This window comes from Gallinula chloropus (assembly GCF_964237585.1).
Source record: "Gallinula chloropus genome assembly, chromosome: 2".
In the NCBI taxonomy this organism is placed as follows: domain Eukaryota; kingdom Metazoa; phylum Chordata; class Aves; order Gruiformes; family Rallidae; genus Gallinula; species Gallinula chloropus.
Window position 1 is genome coordinate 118,677,724 of NC_140086.1, and position 13,127 is coordinate 118,690,850.

A 13,127-nucleotide genomic window follows, 5' to 3' on the forward strand; every position below is an offset into this window, starting at 1 on the left:
CCAATCACACTGTTTCATGCAGGCCATTACTAGCATTACACTTCTTATATTAAAATCTCTAAAAAGCAGTTTCTCTGGCTTCTGGCTGTAGTTTCCATGATGCTGAACGGTTGAAGCCTTGCCATTCGGAAAAACAGCCTTCTGCAATCGTTTTGATTTCCCTTTGTGTTGGGGATAAAATAAGCCTTGTCACTTAAAAAAGCTGCCAAAGCAAGAGGGATTTCCTGACCTTGGTGGGGATCCTTTTGTACAGTCACATCAACATCTTACATTTGCAAGATCTTTTCAAATTTAGATCCTCCCTTCAGCTTGATCAGAGACAACCATCTTCTACGTACTCTGCCACATCCACGCTCTGCTTTACTTTCCCAGTCTTTGTGAGCACTGTTGACAATAGTATTATCTAGTCTTGATTTGGTAAAACTGTTATTTCAACACAATTATAGCATGATAACTAAATCTTAATTCTGACCAAAAAGCTATTTGAAGAGAACTGCCTCTGCACAATGTGAAAGGAATTCTTTCTCTCCTAACCACAGTGGCATCTTTTCTTCATTAAGTGATTAAAATAGATTCCCAAATGATTTACTACTAGAAGATTCTGTAGATAAATTCTCTTGGAGTTTTATGCCATGTTGGTTGTGGGTGGTTTTGCTTTGTTTTGGTTTATACCTATCATAGCAGTTTGTTAGTGCTGGTATAGATTGGCAGGTATCTATAGCTAGCCCTTATTTGCTTTGATTTACCACTCAAAGTTAAGTAGCATTGTTGAATAAGGAGTAACAGCAATGAAAGATGTGCATGCATGGGTCACACACTGATACTCTTTCTTGCTAGCTTCTGTGAGTTTCCTTTATCCCAGCTATCTCCAGCTCCCGGTGAGAAACAATCCTCTCTTAACTGCAGCAGACCTTTTCTGTCAGCGATACATGCCCCCTAGCCATTTACTCACCTCATTTACTCACTCCTTTTGTAGCATATTTGTGATATAAGATCCTCCTTGACTGCAAACTCAAAAGTGCAAATCATCCTTCCCCAGTGAAGCCGAGGAGGTGGTATTCCCCAGGTGATGGTTCTTCAACCGTTCCATACAGAGTCTTATTTTGCTGCTGTTTTGTTTCTTGTGGGTTTGCCCCTTTACGTGCTACTTTTACCTCCTGACATTCACGATTAATACCTGTTAACCCGAGAGGTCATGTAGTATTGACTGAAAGAAAAACAGCTTAACAGCAGCTTCCTTGTTCAGTGCACTACAGTGAGCAGTGTTTGTTTCAGGCAGGGGTACGCTGTTTGTGATGGAGCTGCATGGTAGGACATGTTTGGTATACTACTGCATCTGAGGCTTTTTCACACAGTTGAAAGAAATGAAAATATTTGGAAGTATTTTCATCTCTCAGGAATAGTGCTTTGGGGATGAGGAGCCTTGGATCAAACCTGGCATTCCAGGGAAGATGGTTTAAGAACAAGTTACCCCATGGATCATTCAGAACGCAAATGCACAGCTGTTCAGTTGTAATGGGGACTTGGTACAGGTTGGGTAAAGCTGGCACAAAGTCTCTTTACATCGTGTTCATGAGGACAAGGCTGTTAGTAGTGGGTTTTTTTGTGAACAGGTGCAGCTCTTTGGCCCATATCTAGACTAAAATTTGTCAGTTTAAGGCCATGGAACTTAGAATTGTGGTGAATGGAACTTTAAACGTTAGTGCAACAGGAGAAAGTTGTTTAGCTATCTTGACGATCAGACATTCAAGGGCATCTCAAACTGCAGGCAGACTAATTAAACAGAAGCTGGAAAGACTGTAGCTTAAGCAGAAGTTTCAGAAGTCAATCAGATAATTGTTTCTTGTATTGAGAGCAACTCTTAACACTGTAGAAACATGTAGTCACTGTGGCAATAAATTTCAAGTCACAGAAGCACAGGACATTTCATGTCCAATTTTATTTTGTATAAGTACCTATTTCACCCTAATGCTTTCTACCAGAAGTGTAAATACAGACTGAGAAAGCTGGTGTGCTGATCAGGATAGTATAGGAGCAGATGTGGATGTTGCTTGGGAGAGAGGAGCTTTGTTTCTCAGGCTGCTTGGCCTTTTTTCAGTGGGAGTCCTGAGATGCAAACTTGACTTTCTCTATAAGCGAGATACCTTAACTGGACACTGTATGAAAACCATATTATTTATTATTGGAACTTGAAATTTAGTTGCAGAACTGTAGCTTGTATGGGCATTGTGTATGTTAAAGTTGCAGCTAGATTTCCACTGTGGCCACTAAAGCAAACCTCTCTACAGAAGAACTGCTTTACACAGTACACAAATTCCTTTCACCTTTATATTAGTTAGTATACTTAATTAGAATTGTATTAAAGTAGCTAGGACTATACAGGCTTTATACTCAATCTGCTCCCCAAAATGTATTTCTGTCACTAATATTTTCAGTTTTTATCTTTATCAATAAAAACTGAGCATTTTTTTCTCTAGCCGATCGTTATCTGTGTGAACAGGAAGCATTTCTCAGCTACTTCTCAGAATTTGCTTCTGAAAACTGAGAATGTCCCACTGTTGTGGTTTAGCCCAGCAGGCAGCTAAGCACCATAGAGCCACTCAGTCCTCCTTTCCCAGGTGGGATGGGGAGGAGAATAAAAGAAAATGATAAAACTCATGGGTTGGGATAAGGACGTTTTATTAGGACAGCAAAGGAAGAAGAAAATAGCAACAACATTTAGATTATGCAAAGCAGGTAATACACAATATGCTCACTGCCTGGAACCTGATGCCCACCATGCTTTTGAGCAGCAATTCCTTCTTCCCAGCCAGCCCCCCATCCTTGTATACTGAGCATGATATCATATGCTATCAAATATCCCTTTGGCTGGTTTGGGTCAACTATCCTGGTTGTCTCCCTCCTAGCTTCTTGTGAAAATTAACTCTATCCCAGTCAAAATCCAGGCCAGCATCCACCCATTATTCTATACCATCTGTGGCATGCCCAGATTCTACACTTTCCAATTAATCACTGTCATCTATCCTGTCTTTGACGTATATTATTCCTTTGTTCTATCAGCCATCCCTCTGAAACGCCCATTGAGTTGTTCATTTAATCTATGGCTTTGGCCTCCATTTGTTATAACAGTCTTTCAGGAGAGATGGTGTGTGCTGTTAGATAGTTGCATGCTGCTTCTGGAGCTTACAGCTGGACTGTCTGGGGTGACCCATGCACATGGTCTGCGGGCTGAAGATGTCAACTTCAAGGAAACTGCAGGGCACCAGTTGCTGAAGCCAGTTCTCGCTCCATTGTTGTTGTATTTCACTTGGTTTCATCAGAGTTTATCCTTCATTAGTTTGACCATTTCCTGTTTAATTTTGTTAAAGGCTTGTTGCTGCTCTGGGGCCCAGGTGAAACTTATTCTTTCAGGTCATTATGCATTGGGCAGAAATCCACAGCACCTAAGAAAGCTTGTGTTTCCTTTTTGCTAGTTGGTGAAGACATAGCTGCTATTCTGTTGATCACATCCATTGGACTCTGATGATGCCTATCTTGCCATTTTATTCCCCAAAACTGGATCTCTCTTTACCTTTGTTTTATGGCAAAAAAGGTTTTCAGAAGGATTTGGACTTATGTTACTGCATTTCTCAGAAACTTCTGCTGTGTTGCCCCATAGGATGATGTCAGTGTGTTGTGGGTGCTCTGGAGCTTCTCCCTATTCCAGTGCAATCTGGATCAGTCCATGGCAAATGGTGGGGCTGTGTTTCTACCCCTGGGGCAATTAATTCCACATGTACTGGACACCCTTCCAAGTGAAAGCAAATTGTAGCTGGTGCTGTGTTGCCAAAGGGATTGAGAAAACACATTTGTGACATCAATTGTGGCATGCCGCTTGGCTGCTTTTGACTCCAGTTCATACTAAGTTCTATCATGCCTGGCACAACAGCACTCATGGGTGGTATGACTTCATTCAAGCTACAATAGTCTACTGTCAATCTCCACTCTCCATTAGGCTTTTATACTGGCCATATGGGACTGTTAAAGGGTGAGTGGGTTCTGCTGCTCACTCCCGGGCTCTCCAGGTGATGAATTAGCTTATGGATGGAAATCAGGGAGTTTTGATTAGTGTGATACTGCCACCAATGCGCCTTTGTGGTAGTGACTGGCACTTGTTGTTCTTTGACCCTAAACAACCCTGCAGCAGAAGGGTCCCAAGAGACTGGGTGAGGTAGACAAATGTTCAGTTTCCTCTGTCTCCAAAGCAGTTGTGCCTAAAGCCCAGCATGGGTTGTTTTTTCAGTTCAGCCACAGTGCTATCTATCCCTGGGATTGGGGTAGGTAGCCTGTCAGTCTGTTTTCCCCTCTCTTCCCTCCTGAGGGTGCTGCCTACTATTAGTACTGTTTGCAGGGTTCAGCACGGTGTGGTGAGTTGTGCCTCCTTGGAGCAGCTGCAGCGTTTTCCTTTAAAATATTCTATCACTTCATCAGTGTCCTGTAGTTGTCTGGAAGTGAAGTTCCAAACCATTTGAGGTGAAAAGTTCTCTAGATGCCTATATTCTCCCACAAGCCATGCAACCCATTGCTATTTAGCCTTGGGGCACACCTCTAGGTGCTATTCTTGCAACAAATTTTTATAACTCTAAATAAGACTTGAAACACTTTCAGAAGACAGAACAGTTGGAGCATGCTGGCTTGAACATCCCAAGGATATTAAAAATTTTCAAAAACTGTTGTAACTAGCCTGAAGGAAAAAGAGGAGGTGAAAGAGCAGGAGGGGGAGTAGTATCCTCCTGACTTCCTCATAGATTAGATGTGATTATTAATATATTCTGAGAGAGATCATCCGAGTTATGGGTATGACAGCAATACCACACAGAAAGACCAGCTTAACCTTATGACCAGTGGTGTTACTGTATCATATGTTGATGTTGCACAGTACAGCAAAATGAGAATCCTGATCCCTTTCCCAAACATGATAAACAGCAGTGCCACAGGGAATACTTTCAGCAAGTAAGGATTTACATGCCACAGCCACATGAACAAGCAAAACACCATTGTGACCATCAACTATTTAACTAATATAATAACTGCTTGCTTATAACAACTTTGGCTTAACACTTTCTGATCAGATCTGTCATTATCTCAACCCTCTGTGGCCCACGTTGGGCACCAAAAAGGACTATTGTGGTTTAAATCCAGCTGGCAGCTGAGCATCATGTGGCTGCTCACTCACTTCTCCCCTTGCACCCCCAGCCTGGCGGGATGGGGGGGAGAACTGGAAGAAAAAGGTGAAACTTGTGGATTGGGACACAGACAGTTTACTAGGACAGCAAGGGAAGAGGAAAATAACACCAACACCACCACTAGTAAAAGAATACACAAGGCGGGTGATACCCAGCCTGTTCTTGAGCAGTGATCCCTGCTCCCTAGCCAGCTCCCCCCTTATATGGACAATATGACATCATATGGTCTGGAATACCCCTTTGGCCAGTTTGGGTCAGCTGTCCTGGCTGTGTCCTCTCCCAGCTGCTTGTGCAAATTAACTGTCCCAGCTGAAAACCAGGACACCCACAAAAAATCCAAATCCAGTTCTCCAGATGTTGGGCTAGCTGAGAAGCAGGGAAGCTTCTGCAGCCACCTCTGTCTAGCTCACCATGGTGGTGTGATACAGTCGTTGCAACTTGGGCCTTACTCTGCAAATCTCTCTCTTGTGTGACCTCTTTAACCTTTGTGTTTTAAGAGGAGAGAGCACCAGAGGCTGCAGGCAGTGTTTGCCCAGGAAGTATTTCACGATGGGCATCTGTAATACAGGTGTCTCAGCCTTGGATGGACACTGAGGGAGGAGAGAGGGAAAGGAGAATCAAAGATAATGCCTGGACTTTGAATAGGAAGCTGTAACAGGCTGCTGCTTTGCTAGGGGCAAAGAGTGAGATGCCAAACACTGCCTCCCTCCCCAAGTACCTCAAATGCTTTGTCAGTTTTGAGAAAGTGTCATCTTTGTTGTGACTGGTTAGTTTGCTTTGGAGAGGTTATGGTTTGGGGTATTGTGGAGAAGGTGTTTTTAGATTGCTTGAGTTCTAGGTATTACCACGCATTGTAAAATGGTGTTTGGGGTTATTGTGCCTGTGGGAAGCACACAAAAAGTTGTGACATGTGCTTGTTTGATTAGCATATGGGGTTTAGTTCTTTCAGCAGTATAAAAGGGAATTCGGGTTGAAGGAGAACTGAACTCTGATTCAGGAGAGCTGAGCTCTGAATTTCCATGTGGTCAACTTTCTGGTGTTGTGAATCCTGAAAACCACTTAGCCATGATTCAAGTAAGAACACCAGGCATTAAAAATCTTCCCTTTTGTATCTGATGTAGAATAGGTTGCTTGTATTAAAGCAGTACAGACTGTTTCTGGTCAGGAACCCGCTGTTTCTTCAGCAGGTCTGTTGCTTGTTGAGGGCAGTGCAAGTTTGGCTTCTGGCTGTGAAAGTGCAGTCCTCATAGGTGAGCCAAGTTAATGGCTTTAGCTCTGCCTTGCTCAATCTGCTGACAGACCCTGTAACCTTGGAAAGTGGCAAAATAGGCAACTTCTGCAGTGACAACCAAATGACCCTTTCTCCTGCTATTGAGGGCTCTGAGCATTAAAAAAATCACTTCTCCTTCAGAGTGTGTTTCTGCCTCAGTTTTTGATCAGCTGCAGGGGTCTGACCTGGTCATCAAAGGATGATCTCTAGCTGGAACACGGTGAGGGATGTTCCTCTTGTGGCAGCCAGCATACCAAAAAGCGGGTAGAATGCCAAAGAAGCCGCTTCATCTCTTGGTGCTTATGAAGGACTAGGAGAGAAAGCTTTTCATTGCAGCCAGTACCAGGTTGCAAAGGCAGGTGCTGAGTGACATGAGAAAAGCATGCCCTGCATAAGGGCCCTTTTCTTTCCATTCCAGTTCCTTCTCTCAGGGATATTAGCCCCAAATAAGAAAGCTATTCTTATTATTAATATCAGAGAGTGGCTAATAATGTTAATCTCCTCCTCCTTTCTCCAGTGCCTGCATTGCAACAGTAAGTTAAATGAGATTGTGGAGGGGGGTTAGGAAGAGCAATAGAAAAAGTAGTTTTGGAAAGAACAGTATTTTGGGGGAAAATGGGTGTGAAGAGGCTGAAATAGCTGGAAGGAGCAGAGAGCTGGAAAGGAATGGAGAGGGGAGAGCAACAGATGTGGCAGAAGCTGGGAAGATTTACTAAATCAGGTCAAAGACTTTTATTAATAAGAGTATGTTAATCACACATACACATACTCGCTGGTGGTTAACCAGGTCCTTCCTGTCTACTTGTTTTTGAAAAAGGGTAAAGAAAAACTCTGGCTTGTCCCAGAAGGTGGTATCAGTCAAAAAACAGGATAAATTCTGCGACGTGGATGAATTCACGCTGTATGTGTGAAAAACTATGTTGGCTTCCAGATGTCTAGAGCTTGATGTACTCTGTTTGAAACCCAAGGAGAAACAATCTCTAGTATGTAACTGAGAGCTTTTAGTAATCAGCAACAAAAATGAATGAGGAACAGATACATGGTAATAGAATTTAATGGAAGTTTCCTCACTATTTTTTAAACTCCTTTACCAAATTTAGTGCTGATAGATAGTGTAAAAAAGGTATGTTCTGATTAAGTATCTGTTGTACTTCTGAAAGGGTACACTTTTATGGTGTCCTTCACTTTTAAACTAGCTCTGGTGGCAGCTTCCACAGACATTCAAACTTCCAGAAAAAATACAGATATTTTGAAGCATTGTCATACTAGATTAGATCAAAGTTTTTTCTCACTGCTGTTGTGTTTCCAGTGAACACCTAGAGAAAATAAAACATTACAGCCATATGGTGACATCTCCCCAAATACCATTGCCAGCTCTGTGATTTGGGGCTTGGGGTTTCCTGAGCCTATGGCTGTATCAATCTGTGTTTTAAAAAAGAAGTACAAAAAGCAGTAGCTCAGATTGTAATGACTTCATCAGTGAGGTATGCATTGCATGTGCTTTTGCAGTCCTCAATTTAAAGACAGGCTGTTTCATCACAGATATTGCCTACAATTTTAACCATGGCTGGGTTGGTGGCTTTGATAGCTGTTGGGTAAGTTTTTCAGAAGTTCTAGAAAAAGTTCTTAGTTTAGTTGTTGCAGTATGTACAAGATTGTGTTTGAGTTCAGTGCTGCCAATTGCACTGTACGTGCAGGAGTGGAGTAGAATTTATTTTTTGGTAAAGATAAAAGCAGGAGGAGGACAAATTTGGGGACAAGCAGAAGTTAAAACAGTAGTAGTATTAACCAGGGATAGAGGAGGAGGAAGTACCTGAGCAGACACAGGAGAGAGATGCTACACACTCTTAGCCATATTTCATCTTTGACACGGGTCTTTGGTGTGAGTGAGTACATGTTCACATAGCTGGGAAGGTGGAGGAGTGTTTACCTCCTGTTAGGTGCAGGGCAGATGGATGTGGGGGTGTGGGGAGTGTTTGTGTGTGTACCAATGTGTGGGCGAAATGGAAAAATGTGGCCTCTGCTTATTTCCTCTTCACACTTCCATTTAGGTAACACACTCATACAAATGTTTTAATCATAACATTGATGAAATCTCAAACTGTTCTTTTTTTTTCCCCCTTCCCTTTTCTTCTTTTTTTAAAGAGAAAAAGAACAATCTGTATCTGCAGAATTGCTCCATTGCAGGAAATACAAAAACAAAAAAGCTGTTCAGACTGCAGTAGTTCTGTGCAAAAATGATTTACACATTTTTCCATAACAGATACATTTAAAAGTCAGTATTAAATGGCCCTTAAACTGATTTCCATCTGGTATAAGCCAGTGTTGGTCCAGGAGTGCTCTATGAAACAAATACAGAACAAATTCTGACTGGATCCAGGTCTAACAGTTTTTTTCACTCTCTTTTCTTTACTTGACATCGATAATCTGAATCACCTAAAATGCTGAAAAGGGAGTCAGACCCAAAGTGGTGTGGGTCCAAGAAGGGATTAGGTTCGTTGTCGTCACTCTAGATGTGTGATCAATTATGAGCATAATTACACAGGTTGGAGTCTCTTCATGTGCAGTGCCAAGATTCACATTTGTAGCAATTTGGGTAGGTTTTACTAATTCCTTCAGTATTTGTGCTTTTCCCTTGCACCACAGCCCGTTAGGATTCGTTATGTTAACACAAGAAGGTAGGAATGCTGACTCCTCTGTATTTCAGAGGAAGAGGAGCATCGAAACCTGTTACCAAAACCTCTTCTACAGGGGTGGCAGAACTCTGCTGCGCTTCTGCGGCCCCATCCATGCCAACCATAGACAGCCTTCACACCAGCTCCCTCTGGCATGAACCAGGCAAGGCTGCCTGTCTGCCTGGCACCTCATCCCAGCGGGGAAGCCTGGGGGGAAGCCAGGGAGGGCGGCAAGCTGTTTGCCTGGGATTGTGCAGTAGGGCCGGTATTGGCAAGAGGGAGGCTAACAGGGAGGGCACGGGAGTGCTGGAGGGAAGAAAAGGCTGCTCAGACACTTATGCCAGGGCTGGTGGGAGATACAAATGTTTAAACTGGCATCTTGCCCTAACGTTAGCCAAAAGGTACAGAACCTTGTTAAACTGCTCAGCAGGAGTTCAGACCCAAGCGTTGCTCCGTCTGGGGAGCGCACGACCAGCCAGAACGATGGGAAAGCAGTTGACAGTGAGTGTTTTCTTTTATAAACCGTGTTTTTATTGGACAGCTTTTTAATTTTTTCTCATCAAAGCTTGACTAAATGCTCCCCTCTTGAGAGTGCTGAGAGAGGCTGAGGTTTAAGCCACTGGAGGTATCTTAGTGGCACTGTGTTTTGGGTACCAGCTGCCGATCTGATAAAGTGAGTCCATGGAAAAACACACTACTTGTATTTGTTAGGTATGTTCTGTGTGTGGGGTACATGCTTGAATGGCGCTTCCTCCTGCAACTGAAATGTGGAAAGAGAGTAGATGTCCTCATAGGAGGTTTGGCAAAGTACAAAGAGGCGTTCTAAGAGAGTGATGTCTGAGAGCTTCAGGCAAAGATTAATCTCTGCTGCAGGACAGCACTGTTTGGAGAGTCTTTGCCTGCTGGCGTCAGATATTAAAGTCTCTTTTTTGTTGTGTAATTTTAATATAAAAACTAACAACCTCAAGGAAGTAATAATCCTTAGCACACTCTTCTGGGAAATTTCTTAGTGTCAGGATTTTGTAACAGCAGATAAGTAGTCTTGAGATCTTTTGGATTGTTTTAAATTGCTTTGTGTTTTAGGTAACTCTAATGTTTTTTGGAAGCTTAGATAGAACAACAGAAGCAATGTCTTAATGCAGAGCCTACCAATATTATCACGATCTGTAAAATACATTTATTTCCTTCATTGCAGTGGATACACATTTATTATTTTGAATATTTTTGTGACAGTTCACCTCATGTTAGATTTTCTTCACATATCCTTGTGAAGATGCCACACACACAGTGTTACGCAGTATTTTTGGCATAACTAATGACTGTAGCAGAGACCTGAGTAAGTGCTGTTTTACCAGCCCGAGCACCTGCTTGCTGTCATTCTGAGAGAAACAAGGTAGACCTAATTTCACCTCGCTTTTTGCTACTGGTTGCTTTTCAGTTGTCTGCTTGTCATTTTCTATGTTTGGAATGCCATTGTGATGGGTATTTGAACCACTGGTGGGAATACTGTAAAGCCAGTGATTTGCCATACCTGGGGACCGTATCCATATACAGTCCCTTCAGGCTCCTTTTGGTTATGAAGGGGAAGCTTTTCCCATGAAAACCATGGAGATTTGAACACACGGGCTTACCTTGCCAAGTGTGCTCCTTTCTGATCTGCTGGAGATTGCCTACTGGTTACCACATGGTCCCTTGTGAATGTTTTGTGCACAGTGTGAGGTTGCATCTAACTGGAGCCTTTAACCTCCTTCCGGCAAAGGGGACCTTACGTGATCTCCTGGTTTTCTGCTAAGACTGAGTTCAGCATCCCATGTTCTGGCAGAGAGGCGTGTCCAAGAGAGAAGGTTTTTATTAAACATAATATATTTTCCCCAGAAACTCTGGTATGAAAGCCAGCTCTTGTGCATTCCTATTAAATTACTTTCTTCTCCTTTGTTATAGGGCTTGGTAACGCTGCTAAAAATTAAGTATCTTTGAGAACTTATGGTCATTGTAGCTGTACAGATCTGATCTTTCTGTGATGGAAAACTCCCACTCCTGTTGCTAACAGTCACATACTTTACGTGGACAAAAAGTTGGATGAGATGTGGTAGAACATGCTGACGCAGCAAGAAGAGGAGGTTGAACTTGGCAAGGCTGGTAAAAGAAAGCCAGATGTATAGAAGAGAGATGAGTAGGAGAATAGAAAAAGCAAATGACAGGCTAAGTGTTTAGCAGTTAAGAAGAGCTTTACCTAGTTAATTACCTGCAGTGTCCTGTCTGGAGAAATGCTATGTTTGGGCTTGAACTTAACCTCCATAGTGACAACGGAGCATGGGGAAGAAGGTAGGGCTAGGAAAAGCCCTCCCATGATGAATCCTCAAAGCCCTGGAGGCATTATGTGCCATCTGTATGAAGAACTCAATTTCTCCAACACTTGGCTTTTGGGGTCAGCAGCACAGTGTGTGTCTGGTGTGGCTACATGGTTCAGAGTGCAGGCTTCTGAGGTCGGATCAGAGCAGCCTGTTTGGTGGGGTGTGGATATGCTGGGAGAGTGTAAAATCCAGAGGGATACTGGCTGGTGATTATGACTGCCCCTCTTCTCCATAGGGGTGTCTTCCCACAGGACTTCATTTTGAGCTATGCCTGTGTTGTGCAGGCAAGAAACTGAATCATAACCACATTTTAATTTCCAGCTGCTGAGAGGTCTCCCATCAGGAATCTTCAGTCAGCTGGTGCGTGACTGATCCTCACCTTGCCAGGGCTTTCTGCAGGATGAGAAGCATCTTCTGAGGCTGTCCTTGATGTTCTGAGTAAAGAACGTTCTGCCTGTAGTAGTCAAGCTTTTTAACCATTTGCCTTTGTGCTCTTTCTTCAGAGGATGTGCTGAGTAAAGATGCTGGGGAGTGTGCAATATGCCTGGAAGAGCTGCAGCAAGGAGATACTATAGCACGGCTGCCTTGCCTCTGCATATATCATAAAGGGCAAGTATTCCTCGGGATGCATAGCAAAATTCCAGAAGGTTCCATTTGCTGGGTAACTCCTCTGAGCTGTGCTTAAAGGAGCAATAATATTTAGTTGGTTTTTACATTTAACAAACAAACAACAAGGACAAACAGCAGCAGCCCTAAGGCTGATGCTGTTCTACCTCTCCACCAACGCATTTGAAGTCAGTTTTCCCTTGTGTGGAAAGCCCACGGGGAAAAATAAGGCAAAGTGACCTGTATGGGGAAGGAGTACTCACTGTGGGTAGGGAGCTTAGGTTGTGTGTATGTAGGTTTTGTCAAAGGCCAATAGACATGAGTGGGAGAGGGGGGAAAACACTTTTTAAACCTGTTTCCTATTTGTTTTCACAAGTAGCTGCAACTACAGGAAGTAAAAGGTCAATGAATGATACAAGCAAGATGATAGCGGTAGTAGTGAAGTAACCGGTGTAATAGAAGCTGGATGGTAACTTGTCAAATGCTTCCTTAGAAAATTTTAACCGTAAATTTAGGTTTTCAGCAGTGTTTAATACCCAAATATTACTGCTGTTTGGGGCTATTAAATTTTCCAGTGATGTGGACAATATACTTTGTATAATATAAAATCCTACCAGTTGTTGAAATTATTACAAAACCAATTTATATTCATATCTTCCTGCTAAATGCTACTGAGATATTCATGTCAATTGTTTTCATTTCTGTCTTGCTTCCAACAGCTGCATAGATGAATGGTTCGAAGTAAATAGATCTTGCCCTGAGCATCCATCAGATTAAGACAAGATTCATGTTTCTAGGTAATGTTGATTTTTAGATGCCTTACATTTCAACAATAAATATCTTGATTATCTGAAATAACTCTTTTATGTTATTTTTTTTAATTTCTGAATTTGCTACTGTGTCTCAGACCTGCAGTATTAATCAGCGAGCACTGACATGTATTGCAATATGTAAAAGGCTTCTGCATCCAAATATGGCATGCTCTGAACTGATGTGT

At 42.6% G+C, this 13,127-nt stretch overlaps 1 protein-coding gene across 1 annotated transcript in view; it reads left to right on the forward strand.

Annotated features, from left to right (window-relative positions):
- ZNRF2 (zinc and ring finger 2) overlaps window positions 1-12,907 on the forward strand; it is a gene marked incomplete at both ends in the record, with an annotated part of 57,675 nt that extends 44,768 nt beyond the window's left edge. Inside the window, 2 exon segments of the mRNA XM_084280003.1 lie at window positions 12,028-12,133; window positions 12,850-12,907. Of these exon segments, the coding sequence (XP_084136129.1) occupies window positions 12,028-12,133; window positions 12,850-12,907 (164 nt within the window).
- Between the last annotated feature and the right edge of the window lie 220 nt (window positions 12,908-13,127).